The sequence below is a fragment of the Eubalaena glacialis genome, chromosome X (assembly GCF_028564815.1).
Source record: "Eubalaena glacialis isolate mEubGla1 chromosome X, mEubGla1.1.hap2.+ XY, whole genome shotgun sequence".
Lineage (NCBI taxonomy): Eukaryota > Metazoa > Chordata > Mammalia > Artiodactyla > Balaenidae > Eubalaena > Eubalaena glacialis.
The window spans coordinates 19,281,873-19,295,410 of NC_083736.1; the positions used below are offsets into that span (position 1 = coordinate 19,281,873).

At 44.0% G+C, this 13,538-nt stretch overlaps 1 protein-coding gene across 1 annotated transcript; it reads left to right on the plus strand.

Annotated features, from left to right (window-relative positions):
- Positions 1–3,184: 3,184 nt before the first annotated feature.
- LOC133081714 (small ribosomal subunit protein uS3-like) lies at positions 3,185–7,310 on the plus strand. The gene is given in 4 exon segments (XM_061178105.1): positions 3,185–3,304; positions 5,550–5,686; positions 6,391–7,035; positions 7,037–7,310. Coding segments are annotated over 4 exon segments (1,098 nt in total). The 3' UTR covers positions 7,233–7,310.
- The last annotated feature ends 6,228 nt before the right edge of the window (positions 7,311–13,538 follow it).

Sequence of the window (13,538 nt, forward strand, 5' to 3'; positions counted from 1 at the left end):
TGGAGATTTTAGCCCGTGGCTCTTTCCTCCCCTCCCTCTCCACTACGAGTCTGGGGAATGACTCTCCTGCAGCTTTGCCATCCAAGGAGATCTTCTACTCAAACCTCTGGCCTCTAAGTTACTTGATCCTCCAGACCCAGGTTAAACCCAAAACTCTGCCCATTTTACTTCTGAGGAGATGAGTGTCACTGGAGAAAAACACACAACCCTGCTTACTGGCCTCACTTCAAATCGATGACTGTAAATTTCAACTTCCTTGACCATTGTGGAATACTCCGCTGCCCCGTCTGCTCTCCCATCCTCAGAGACAACTATTTCAGACCTTCTCCTCTCTCCTCAAAAACTCCTTCTACTGCCTGCTGTCAAATCCCCCTCTTCTTAATGATCTTGTTTAATTCACTGATCGAATGGAAGCACTTGGAAAAGGACTGCCTCATCCTACTGCCACTAAGTCGACTCGCTTGCTCGTAGGCATCTATAAGCTTGTATTTTCCCTTCCCTCCTGCCGCAACTAGTCTGTCACTGCTCCTCTCTAGGGTCAGTCTGTCCCCTGTGCATCCCCTCCACCCCTTTTCAGCTACCTGAGGACTTTGTGCGTTCACTTCACTTCCCTCTTCTTGTACACCGTGAATTCTCCCCTCTTTACCACCAGCATAGGAACATGCTGTGATATTTGCCATCTAAACAAACGACCACAACGTGACCTCTACATATTGTCATGGCTCAGTCCTCTGCTATTTCCGCTCCTCTCCTTTGTTCCCCTTCTCTGTCCTCCTCTCCCCTCCTTTCCTCTCTTTGCCTTCTCTATCAATATTTACTCTCTAAATGGCCTCAATCAGTCCCATGACTTTATATGACACCTATATGCTAAGGATTCCAATTTATATCTCTACCTTTCACTTGAGCTTCAAATTAATATATCCAGCTGCTGGTATACATATTTACTTGGATGTCTCACCCACATCTCCAACTTACCATGTTCAAATATGAACTTCCAATGATCCCCTAAAGCCTTTACTTTTCCAGTATTCACCCTTCCTAAAAGGTGCTCTGGCTGAAAATCCAGAAATCGTGTTAATTTCCTTCTTTTCCTCCCATCCCACCTTCCTCACGCATTCTTGTCAGCTCTACTTTCAAAATAGATCACAAATCTGACCTCTATCCATTATTCCCCATTATTCCCCGCCTAAGCCACCATCAGCTCCTGGACTAGCGCGATAAGCCTCTGAATGGCTTTCTCTGCTTCTACTTTTACTTGCCTAGATAATCTCCTTCACGCATCAGACAAGGTAACCTTTGAAAAGTTGTAAATCAGATTATGACACTTCCCTGCTCAGAATTCTTCAGTGGATTTCCATCACATTTGGAATAAAAGTCCATGTCCTGGGTAGATCTGGACCCTACCTAATTTATTTCTTATCACTCTCCTCCTCCCTCACTTTGATCTGGCCACACTGGCCTTCTTGCTGTTTATCAAAAACACTAGGCTCATTTCAGCTCCTAGGGCTTTGTACTTGCTGATTCCTCCTCATCAGAGATCTTTGTATGTTTGGTTCCCTCACCAGGCAGTGTGGATATGTCACAGATGGAAGCGAGCATGGCATTAATTGCCATGCAAGTCAAAGAAATGTGGGTGTTTCATTAGACTTGCCTTGCTGATATCCTGATATCCTGTGTTAGATCATTAGGGCAACTTGAAACATACAACTTGGAAATTGCTAGTCATTGCTTGGGATTTTAGTTTTATTTTGAGGGCGATTTTATTATTCAGGGGCTACTACCTGATCCTGAACCTGACAGAACCCCAATGCATCAGATCTTGGACCACTTTGAGAACTTTGCCTGTGCTTTTGTGACCTAAATCAAGCAATGATCAATCCCCAAAGAGAATTTATAATTGCAGTCTTAACCAATCAAATAATGCCTTTCAGAATCCTGCCTTATTTGAGAAAAATTCCTCTTTTGACCCGATTCAGCCCTTCTGCTTGGGGAAATTTGCAGAGACTCACTGAACTCGCTTTGATATGACACTGTTTCCCCTTGCCTGGTGAGTAATAAACTCAGCTTTGATCATTCAGCTCTGCTGGTCTGGTTATTTCAATGTGACAGTGCTTTAATGATTTAATTTTCTTCCCCTGCATTGTTTTAGGCCTTTTTTCGCTAATATTTTAGGAACTCTGGTACTTAACGTTGGTCTCTTTGTTTTCCAAAACCCCTTGTGGGAACATAGTGTTTTCCTTCCGAGAGAGGAAGGATTCTACTGATCTGGAATAGGGACAACCACCCGACTGATTCAGGTAGCTCGTTCTTCTGCAAGATTATTATACAAGAATCCATTCCTAAAACTCCATCAAATCCGAATCCTTTTCAGACACACCCCGAACTAACCCCCCTCTAAACCAAACCAAACCAAACCCCTAAACTTTAATTACTATAGCTATTTATTTTGGTTCCTCTCTGTGGGTGAGATTTACATTAATTAGAGTATAATGAAGCCTGCCCTTTCAAACAAATTTATTCCTTTGTTTGCATTCACTTGAGCAAACCGAATGCCCTGTATGTGAGCAGCAAAAGGGAGGCACTGAAATCGGCTTTTACAAGCCAGACCCCCAGACCTCACCTTCCCAGTCCTCCCCAAGACGCAGCTTTCCCCACTTGAGATTTGTGAACAGAGACGTGTGTGTGTGTGTGTGTGTGTGTGTGTGTGTGTGTGTGTGTGTCTTGTTGTTTTCCTACCTGCAGAAGAGACACATTTTCTCAGAAAACATTTCTTTCTCTGCGGCTTTCTGGTTAGTATTCAGGCCATCACCTCTGTTATCAGACGGTGGCAACAAAGCTTTTCCGCTCGAATCTTCTGCGAGGTGGCGGGGGAATGGATTGCACAGTAATGAGCTGTTTTTGCAGGCTTCCTTCGGGAGCCTTTGCTTATATCCCTTGGCAAGAGGAACTAATTCAAAACAGCAACCCAACCCTGGGGCATCTAAAATTCACAGAAATTCAGCTGACTTGACAGTAAGAGGGTCTCACTGAAAATTCAGGGCTGTAAATCAGAGCTTCGTTCTTCAAGGGGAGGGGTGGCCAGAGGTTTTCTGGAACCTTATATAAGTCTTTTATCCCCATCGCTGTTTTCAAGCCAACTGAAGATGGTAGGGAGCGTGCTGGGAGCAGCTTTTCTTTCCTGATTATGCCGTTTCATCCTCTAAGCAGCAGGAACCCAGAGTCTCAGAGCGCTTCCTCCGGAGAGGCAGTCACGCAAGGCGTGACTCTTCCCAAGCTTGGCCTCGTAGACCTCGATCTCCTGAGGGTAGGGCCCGGGCTTTTTCTCTTTAGACCTTCAGGAGCTAACGCGGCGCCTGGCACTTAGTGGCCCCTCGACGTCTGCTTGGTGGGTGTTCAGTGAGTGGCGGTGGGGCTGGCAGTGGCCGCCCGCTTCCATTTCCCGAGCCGTCGTCGCCGCCATCCCCTCGCGGGGGTTCCGGGTGTCAGTTACCCCGCGGGGGCGGCCGTTCCTGCCGGCTCCGGCCTGCGGGTCTCGTCTCCTGTGTTCAGCTGTTAGTCCTCCTTTCCATCCAGTCTCTTTCTCCTCAGAATATGGTGACCCTCCATCTCTAGAGACTTCTCCGCCTCCACTGTGAGGAACTTGCTGAAAACACACACACACCCAGACACACACACAGACACACACAGACACACACACACAGATACACTCAGAAACACACAAAGACACACACACACAGACACACACAGAAACACGCAAAGACACACAGACGCACACCCAGACACACACAAAGACACACAAAGACACACACACACACACACCCAGAGACACACACCCAGACACACACCCAGACACACCCAGACACACACCCAGACATACAGACAGACACACAGAGCCACACAGACACAGACACACAGAGACATACACACAGACACACACAGACACACACAGACACACACACAGACACACACAAAGACACAGACACACAGACACAAAGACACACGAAGACACACACAGACACACAGACACACATAGACACACACACAGACACACAGAGACGCAGACACACAGACAGACACACACATGGACAGATGCACAGATAGACACACAGACACAGACACACACAGACACAGACACACAGACACAGACAGACAAACACACAGACAGAGACAGACACACACACAGATACACACAGGCACAGACAGATACAGACACACAGAGACATACACACAGACACACAGACAAAAACAGACACATAGACACACAGACACCAACAGACACACACACACAGACACACACAGAGACACACATAGACACACACCCTTATGGCCCAGTCTCCCGCTCTCCAAATTTCCTCAGTCTTTTGTAGGTTCCAGTTTCCTTCTCTCTTACCCTCACATCTCTCCCTTCACCCTCAAGGGTCTCCTCATTCTTTCAGCCCAGACTGACCATCTGTAATCTCAGCTTCTGCCCTGACTTCCGACTTTTCTTACCCTCCATTTCTGCTCCTTTGGTGGGTTTCACCCCTTCACCCCCTGGCACTCCCCTTTATTTAATCTTAATTTAATCTAACTTCCCGTATATCTTAATTTGCTGGAGGTTGGAATTGGGAAGCGGTGGTCTTTACCTTTCAGACCGACACTGTGAACAAGTGAAATAGCCGAGCAGTGATAGTTTTAGGGTATGCTAGTAGAAATTACATATATTCCTTTTGAGCATGTGGGATAATTATTAAGAGGATAAAGCTGGATAAAGCCATACTGTGTTGTTTCATTTAAACCAGTGATTCTCAACCAGAGGCAGTTTTGCTGCCAAGGGGACATTTGGCAATGTCTGGAGACATTTTTAGTTGTCACAACGGGAGGTGGGGGAGGAGGGATGTTCCTGGCCTCTAGTGGGTAGAGGCCTGGGAGGCTGCTAAATAACCTACCGTGCACAGGACTGCTCTGCAACAGAGAATCACTGGGGCCAAAATATCCACAGTGCCGAGCTGGAGAGACCCTGGCTTATACATTCTTCTCCCTTCTTCCCCAGGCCCTCCTCTGCCCTGTCTCCTGATATTCTGGGTCCTCACAACCTAAGCTTGTCACTTGTGTCCCACGGCCCCAGTTGCTGGGTTTGCCCACTGCCTGGAGAGCACGCCATGCTTGGTTTGAATCTCCACGGTGCAAGCTCACCATGAACACTCCTTTGCTCTTGGAATCCTGGTTGGTGGGAGCAGGAAGGGCCTTCCAAAGTTTTTCTTTCACCCACCTTCTGATTCTTCAGAGGAAAAGAAGTGACTTTGCTAAGGTCACAGAGCTACTCAGGGTCTACTCTGGGGGCTCCAGCAGGGGTCCCCACTTCCAGCGCCCTTCTCTTTCTACTCACTGACTGCTTTGGGTCAAATAGAAGAAATACAAGCTGACTGCCTGGGCTAGGACAGGAATCAGATGGACGGGCCTCATTGATGCACTTCCCACTTTGCTTTTCTGGGTTGCATGCTCCCGTGCTCGGGCAAGGGTCCCTGCCAGCCACGTGGTATGGCTGATGCACTTTCCTGTTCTCGTAGGGGGGACGCCTCGACATCCAGTGCCGTGCTGGGCAGGGCATTAGGTACGACAGCTTTGGGCAGGCTGTCTTCATGCTGCGCCATGTAGCCAACTACGTACTGAGTCAAGCAGTGCCTGAATCTGGGAACAGAATAGCGTAGACACAGACTTTCTGCAGTCAGGAACCACAGTTTGAGACAATTACAAGGCAATTTGGGTAACTTCCGTGTCTTCCTTCCCTCCCTCACCTCTCCCCAAACAACCACATTTTATCAGTGAGGAAAAGGACCTTTTGGTGGGAGGGAGAGGGGATGGGCCAGTGTTTGTCCAAGTAAGGTTCTTGGACTTACAAGCCTCAGAATGGCTTTGGGGGAATGTAAAAATGCATATTCCTAGACCTACATTTTTCATCTCCGGGGTATGGGGCCTCACACTGAAATTTTTAACAAGTTCCCAGGGTATCCTTCTGTAGTCAGAAGTTTAAGAACCACTGACCCAGACATTTGAATAATTAGGCTTTTTTTTTTTCCCAAACAATCTCAGAAAGTCAGAAGCTTGTAGACAATGTCTGAATGTCAGAGAGAAAATCTGCTGCTAAAAAAAGACAAAAAAACAAACAAAACCATGTCTCTTCTTGGTGACATCTCATGGCCATAAGGTGACTGAGTTTGCGTGGAGCTTTGAAGATGTAAGGGCCACATCTGGGAATGTGTACAACATACCAGGGAGGGATCAGGCTTTGCTCCTGTTGCGAGTTTTGAAAGGGCTGGCACTGGCCTTCTTCTGCTCTCCTGGCACCTCTTGGGTTCCCTCTTAAGGCCTCTTCAAGAGCCCTTTCTTTGAGAGCTGCTTTTTACCCAGCTCCCCAAGGGTGCTCAAGGTGCCTGCTCATCGATCCACCTTGAACAGGCACCAATATGTTCTAATTAAGAGAGTGTACAGGCTTTTCCTTTCGGCGGCGCATGGTGGCAAGAAGGCGGTGCAGATTTCCAAGAAGAGGAAGTTTTTCGCTGACGGCATATTCAAAGCTGAACTGAACGAGTTTCTCACTTGGGAGCTGGCTGAAGATGGGTACTCTGGAGTTGAGGTCCGAGTTACACCAACCAGGACAGAAATCATTATCTTGGCCACCAGGACACACAATGTTCTTGGTGAGAAGGGCCGGCGGATCCGGGAATTGACTGCTGTGGTTCAGAAGAGATTTGGCTTCCCTGATGGCAGTGTAGAGCTTTATGCTGAAAAGGTGGCCACAAGAGGTCTGTGCGCCATTGCCCAGGCAGAGCCTCTGCGTTACAAACTCCTAGGAGGCCTTGCTGTGCGGAGGGCCTGCTGTGGTGTGCTGCGGTTCATCATGGAGAGTGGGGCCGAAGGCTGCGAGGTCGTGGTGTCTGGGAAACTTCCAGGACAGAGGGCTAAATCCATGAAGTTTGTGGATGGCCTGATGATCCACAGTGGGGACCCTGTTAACTACTATGTCGATGCTGCCGTGCGCCACGTGCTGCTCAGACGGTGTGCTGGGCATCAAGGTAAAGATCATGCTGCCTTGGGACCCAACTGGTAACACTGGCCCTAAGAAGCCCCTGCCCGATCACGTGAGCATCGTGGAACCCAAAGATGAAATACTGCCCACCACCTCCATCTCCGAGCAGAAGGGTGGGAAGCCAGAGCCGCCTGCCATGCCCCAGCCGGTACCCACAGCATAATAGGGTCTCCTTGGCCGCTGGATCTGGAGTCTGGATGTTGCTCTATAAAGACATTTAATAAAATCTTTTTAAAAGAAAAAAAAAAAAGTATACAGGCCGTGGCCACAGTCCTCATTTTCACAGTAATGCTCACTGGTTTTTGGCTCCTGCCCAAGCATGAAGGATTTTCCGGCGGTGGTGACACTCCGTCTGTGCAACTAGCAAAAGTCCTGGGTTGGTGTCTCTGTTTATTCTCTTGCATTTTGCAGGACCAAGCTTTGGACTCAGCTCTCCTTTCTCTCTTTCCAAAACCCGTAGTCCTTTGCGGAGGGGATGCTGCTGTGCTATCTTGCTGCTCTGATGTCCCAGAAGCACAATGGTTCCCTGAGCATGGACCCTATTATGTTTTCCTTCAGAAAGAGATGAAGAGCACACATCCTTCTGTTTTGTGCCAAAAAAATCTGCATAATTAGCTGACCTTAATTGATGGTCACTTTTTTATTTTCAAGTGGGGAGAAAAGGAGTCACAGTACCCAAGTTAGTTTTACAAACTCCCCAGCAGCCCCTAAAACAAATGTCAAAGTTTTGAAACCAATCATACACATAAGATAGTCACTTGTTCTCTGTTTCTTATATACCCCAGGGCCTTTGCACTTGCTGTTCCCACTGCCATGTATGCTCTTCATCCGGATAACCACTTGGCTAGCCTGGTTCCCTTGCTTCCTTCTGCTGTCTCCTGTTCATGGAGGCCTTCCCTGACCATCCACTATAAAATGGACACTGACTTCCACCCTTGATGCTCCCTCTTCTCCTTTCCCTGCTTCACTTCCCCCCACACCACCCATCTACCCCTGATGAATTCTATACAGAGTAGCTGTTTGGTTTTTGTGTGTGCATCTGCCCCAGCAAAAGGGAAATTCCATGAGGGTAGGGTCTTGTTTTTTTGTTCACTGCTGTAGCCTCAGCACCTACAACAGTGCCTGGCATAGCAGACTCTCAAGCAATACTGGATGTGTGAATGAGTGAATGGATGTAGAAATAAGGCCCCGAATACTATCTTATTTTTATATAAATTTTCTCCAGAGTGGACATGCATGTAAGGAGAGAGGTCATGGAGTTATAGGGGTCTGAAAAAAGATGGACCTCTGACCTACCTCTAAACCTGTGGTGATGGTTTCTCTTCACTACCAACTGCCGTTCCCAGAAACCTTAGGAAATGTTTGAAAAAGAAAAAAAAAACTAATAATCCTTTCACTTTCATTAGTGGAAACCTTTGTATCAAGTAGGTACAGGAGAAACTCTCTATTTCTGCCTACTGAATCAATATTTTTTATTTTAAATTTATTTATTTACTATTTATTTTATTTATTTATTTTGGCTGCGCTGGGTCTTAGTATGGCATGCAGGATCTTCATTGCGGCATGTGGGATCTTTAGTTGCGGCACACGGACTCTTAGTTGCGGCATGTGGGATCTAGTTCCTTGACCAGGGATCGAACCCGGGCCCCCTGCATTGGGAGTGCAGAGTCTTACCCACTAGACCACCAGGGAAGTCCCTGAATCAATATTTGAATCTCAGTATTCACCAGGAGACTCCAGACTTCTGCAAAGAAGATTGGGCAAGGCACAAACCTACATCCAAGCATTTCTCGCCTCCATTATTAATATTACTTCCCCCTGAATATGCTGCAAGCCACGTGTACACATTTTTTTTTATTCAAGTATAGTTGATTTACAATATTGTGTTAACACGTGTACACATCTTGTTTTCAGTAATACCACTTTTTCACGTATATAGACTAGAGAATAAGAATATATGTATGTGTTTTTTATATTTATATATCTATATCTATATCTATATCTATTCCCACCATCCCTACCACACACAAATGCAAGAAACAGGAGGGGCAAAATTTGTACGATGTTTTTTACGGTCAACCCACTCTCTTTCTCAAGACTTCGGATAATTGAAATGTAAGCTAGATTCAGTAATTAGTAACTATTCTTGCCAGTAAGTTATAATGGCTCATTTATAATCTTTTCCAGTCTTACCATCTTCTTGGACTATCTAAAGCTACTAGCTCTGAAACCTGTTGGATCATCAGAACTGCTTGAGGTGTTGAGCCTGAGTTTCTCCACCTTGGCACTACTAACAACTGAGGCCAGATCATTCTCTGTTGGGGGACTGTCCTGTGCACTGTAGGATGTTTAGCAGCCTCCCTGGCCTTGACGCACTAGTTACTAGTAGCCCCCGCCCCCTAGTTATGACAACCCAACTGTCTCCAGATGTTGCTACATGTCCCCTGGGGGCAAAATCATCCCCCAGTTGAGAACCACTGAGTTAAAGCAACAAGACAGATGCTGGAGTACCCTGAGCCCCTTGTCCTCAGGGAAGGCGGATTTGGGATTCGTTCTCCTACTCCTCGCTGGACTGCCTTGAGAGTAAACCCTCTCTTCACTGCACACCTTGCTATCTCAGCACTTTGACTTGACAGGTATAAGTAACTTCAGTACAGCACAGACAGAAGCCTACACAACCCACTGAACCAACCTTAACCACTGGGGGCAGACACCAAAAACAACAGGAACTACGAACCTGCAGCCTGCGAAAAGGAGACCCCAAACACACTAAGCTAAGCAAAATGAGAAGACAGAGAAACACACAGCAGATGAAGGAGCAAGGTAAAAACCCACCAGACCAAACAAATGAAGAGGAAATAGGCAGTCTACCTGAAAAGAATTCAGAGTGATGATAGTAAAGATGATCCAAAATCTTGGAAATAGATTGGAGAAAATACAAGAAACGTTTAACAAGGACCTAGAAGAACTAAAGAGCAAACAAACAATGATGAACAGCACAATAAATGAAATTAAAAATTCTCTGGAAGGAATCAATAGCAGAATAACTAAGGCAGAAGAACGGATAAGTGACCTGGAAGGTAAAATAGTGGAAATAACTACCACAGAGCAGAATAAAGAGAAAAGAATGAAAAGAATTAAGGACAGGCTCAGAGACCTCTGGGACAACATTAAATGCACCAACATTCAAATTATAGGGGTCCCAGAAGAAGAAGAGAAAAAGAAAGGGACTGAGAAAATATTTGAAGAGATTATAGTTGAAAACTTCCCAGTATGGGAAAGGAAATAGTCAATCAAGTCCAGGAAACACAGAGTCCCATACAGGATAAATCCAAGGAGAAACACGCCAAGACACATATTAATCAAACTATCAAAAATTAAATACAAAGGAAAAATATTAAAAGCAGCAAGGGAAAAACAACAAATAACATACGAGGGAATCCCCATAAGGTTAACAGCTGATCTTTCAGCAGAAACTCTGCAAGCCAGAAGGGAGTGGCAGGACATATTTAAAGTGATGAAAGGGAAAAACCTACAACCAAGATTACTCTACCCAGCAAGGATCTCATTCAGTTTCGATGGAGAAATTAAAACATTTACAGACAAGCAAAAGCTAAGAGAATTCAGCACCACCAAACCAGCTTTACAACAAATGCTAAAGGAACTTCTCTAGGCAGGAAACACAAGAGAAGGAAAAGACCTACAATAACAAACCCCAAACAATTAAGAAAATGGTAATAGGAACATACATATCGATAACTACCTTAAATGTAAATGGATTAAATGCTCCCACCAAAAGACACAGACTGGCTGAATGGATACAAAAACAAGACCCGTATATATGCTGTCTACAAGAGACCCACTTCAGACCTAGGGACACATACAGAGTGAAAGTGAGGGATGGAAAAAGATATTCCATGCAAATGGAAATCAAAGAAAGCTGGAGTAGCAATTCTTGTATCAGACAAAATAGACTTTAAAATAAAGACTGTTACAAGAGACAAAGAAGGACACTACATAATGATCAAGGGATCAACCCAAGAAGAAGGTATAACAATTGTAAATATTTATGCACCCAACATAGGAGCACCTCAATACATAAGGCAAATGCTAACAGCCATAAAATGGGAAATTGACAGTAACCCAATCATAGTAGGGGACTTTAACACCCCACTTTCACCAATGGACAGATCATCCAAAATGAAAATAAATAAGGAAACACAAGCTTTAAATGATACATTAAACAAGATGGACTTAATTGATATTTATAGGACATTCCAACCAAAAAGAGCAGAATACACTTTCTTCTCAAGTGCTCATGGAACATTCTCCAGGATAGGTCATATCCTGGGAAACAAATCAAGCCTTGGTGAATTTAAGAAAATTGAAATCGTATCAAGTATCTTTTCCGACCACAATGCTATGAGATTAGATATCAATTACAGGAAAATAATCCGTAAAAAATACAAACACATGGAGGCTAAACAATACACTACTAAATAACCAAGAGATCACTGAAGAAATCAAAAAGGAAATCAAAAACTACCTAGAGTCAAATGATAATGAAAACACGAAGACTCAAAACCTTTGGGATGCAGCAAAAGCAGTTCTAAGAGGGAAGTTTATAGCAATACAATCCTACCTCAAGAAACAAGAAACATCTCAAATAAACAAACTAACCTTACAGCTAAAGCAATTAGAGAAAGAAGAACAAAAAACCACCAAAGTTAGCAGAAGGAAAGAAATCATAAAGATCAGATCAGAAATGAATGAAAAAGAAATGGAGAAAACAATTGCAAAGATCAATAAAACTAAAATCTGGTTCTTTGAGACGGTAAACAAAATTGAAAAACCATTAGCCAGACTCATCAAGAAAAAAAGGGAGGAGACTCAAATCAATAGAATTAGGAATGAAAAAGGAGAAGTAACAACTGACACTGCAGAAATACAAGGGATCATGAGAGATTACTACAAGCAACTCTATGCCAATAAATTGGACAACCTGGAAGAAATGGACAAATTCTTAGAAAAGCACAACCGTCCGAGACTGAACCAGGAAGAAATAGAAAATATAAACAGACCAATCACAAGCACTGAAATTGAGACTGTGATTAAAAATCTTCCAACAAACAAAAGCCCAGGACCAGATGGCTTCACAGGCGAATTCTATCAAACATTTAGAGAAGAGCTAACACCTATCCTTCTCAAACTCTTCCAAAATATAGCAGAGGGAGGAACACTCCCAAACTCATTCTACGAGGCCACCATCACCCTGCTACCAAAACCAGAGAATGATCTCACAAAGAAAGAAAACTACAGGCCAATATCACTGATGAACATAGATGCAAAAATCCTCAACAAAATACTAGCAAACAGAATCCAACAGCACATTAAAAGGATCATACACCATGATCAAGTGGGGTTTATCCCAGGAATGCAAGGATTCTTCAATATACGCAAATCAATCAATGTGATAAACCATATTAACAAACTGAAGGAGAAAAACCATATGATCATCTCAATAGATGAAGAAAAAGCTTTTGACAAAATTCAACACCCATTTATGACAAAAACTCTCCAGAAAGTGGGCATAGAGGGAATCTACCTCAACATAATAAAGGCCATATATGACAAACCCACAGCAAACATCATTCTCAATGGTGGAAAACTGAAAGCATTTCATCTAAGATCAGGAACAGGACAAGGATGTCCACCCTCACCACTATTATTCAACATAGTTTTGGAAGTCCTAGCCTTGGCAATCAGAGAAGAAAAAGAAACAAAAGGAATCCAAATTGGAAAAGAAGAAGTAAAACTGTCACTGTTTGCAGATGACATGATACTATACATAGAGAATCCTAAAGATGCCACCAGAAAACTACTAGAGCTAATCAATGAATTTGGTAAAGTAGCAGGATACAAAATTAATGCACAGAAATCTCTTGCATTCCTATACACTAATGATGAAAAATCTGAAAGAGAAATTAAGGAAACACTCCCATTTACCATTGCAACAAAAAGAATAAAATACCTAGGAATAAACCTACCTAAGGAGACAAAAGACCTGTATGCAAAAAACTGTAAGACACTGATGAATGAAATTAAAGATGATACCAACAGATGGAGAGATATACCATGTTCTTGGATTGGAAGAATCAACATTGTGAAAATGACTGTACTACCCAAAGCAATCTACAGATTCAATGCAATCCCTATCAAACTACCACTGGCATTTTTCACAGAACTAGAACAAAGAATTTTACAGTCTGTATGGAAACATGAAAGACCTCAAATAGCAAAAGCAGTCTTGAGGAAAAAAAAAAAAAACAGGGCTGGAGGAATCAGGCTCCCTTACTTTAGACTATACTACAGGGCTACAGTAATCAAGACAGTATGGTACTGGCACAAAAACAGAAATATAGATCAATGGAACAGGATAGAAAGCCCAGAGATAAACCCACGCACCTAT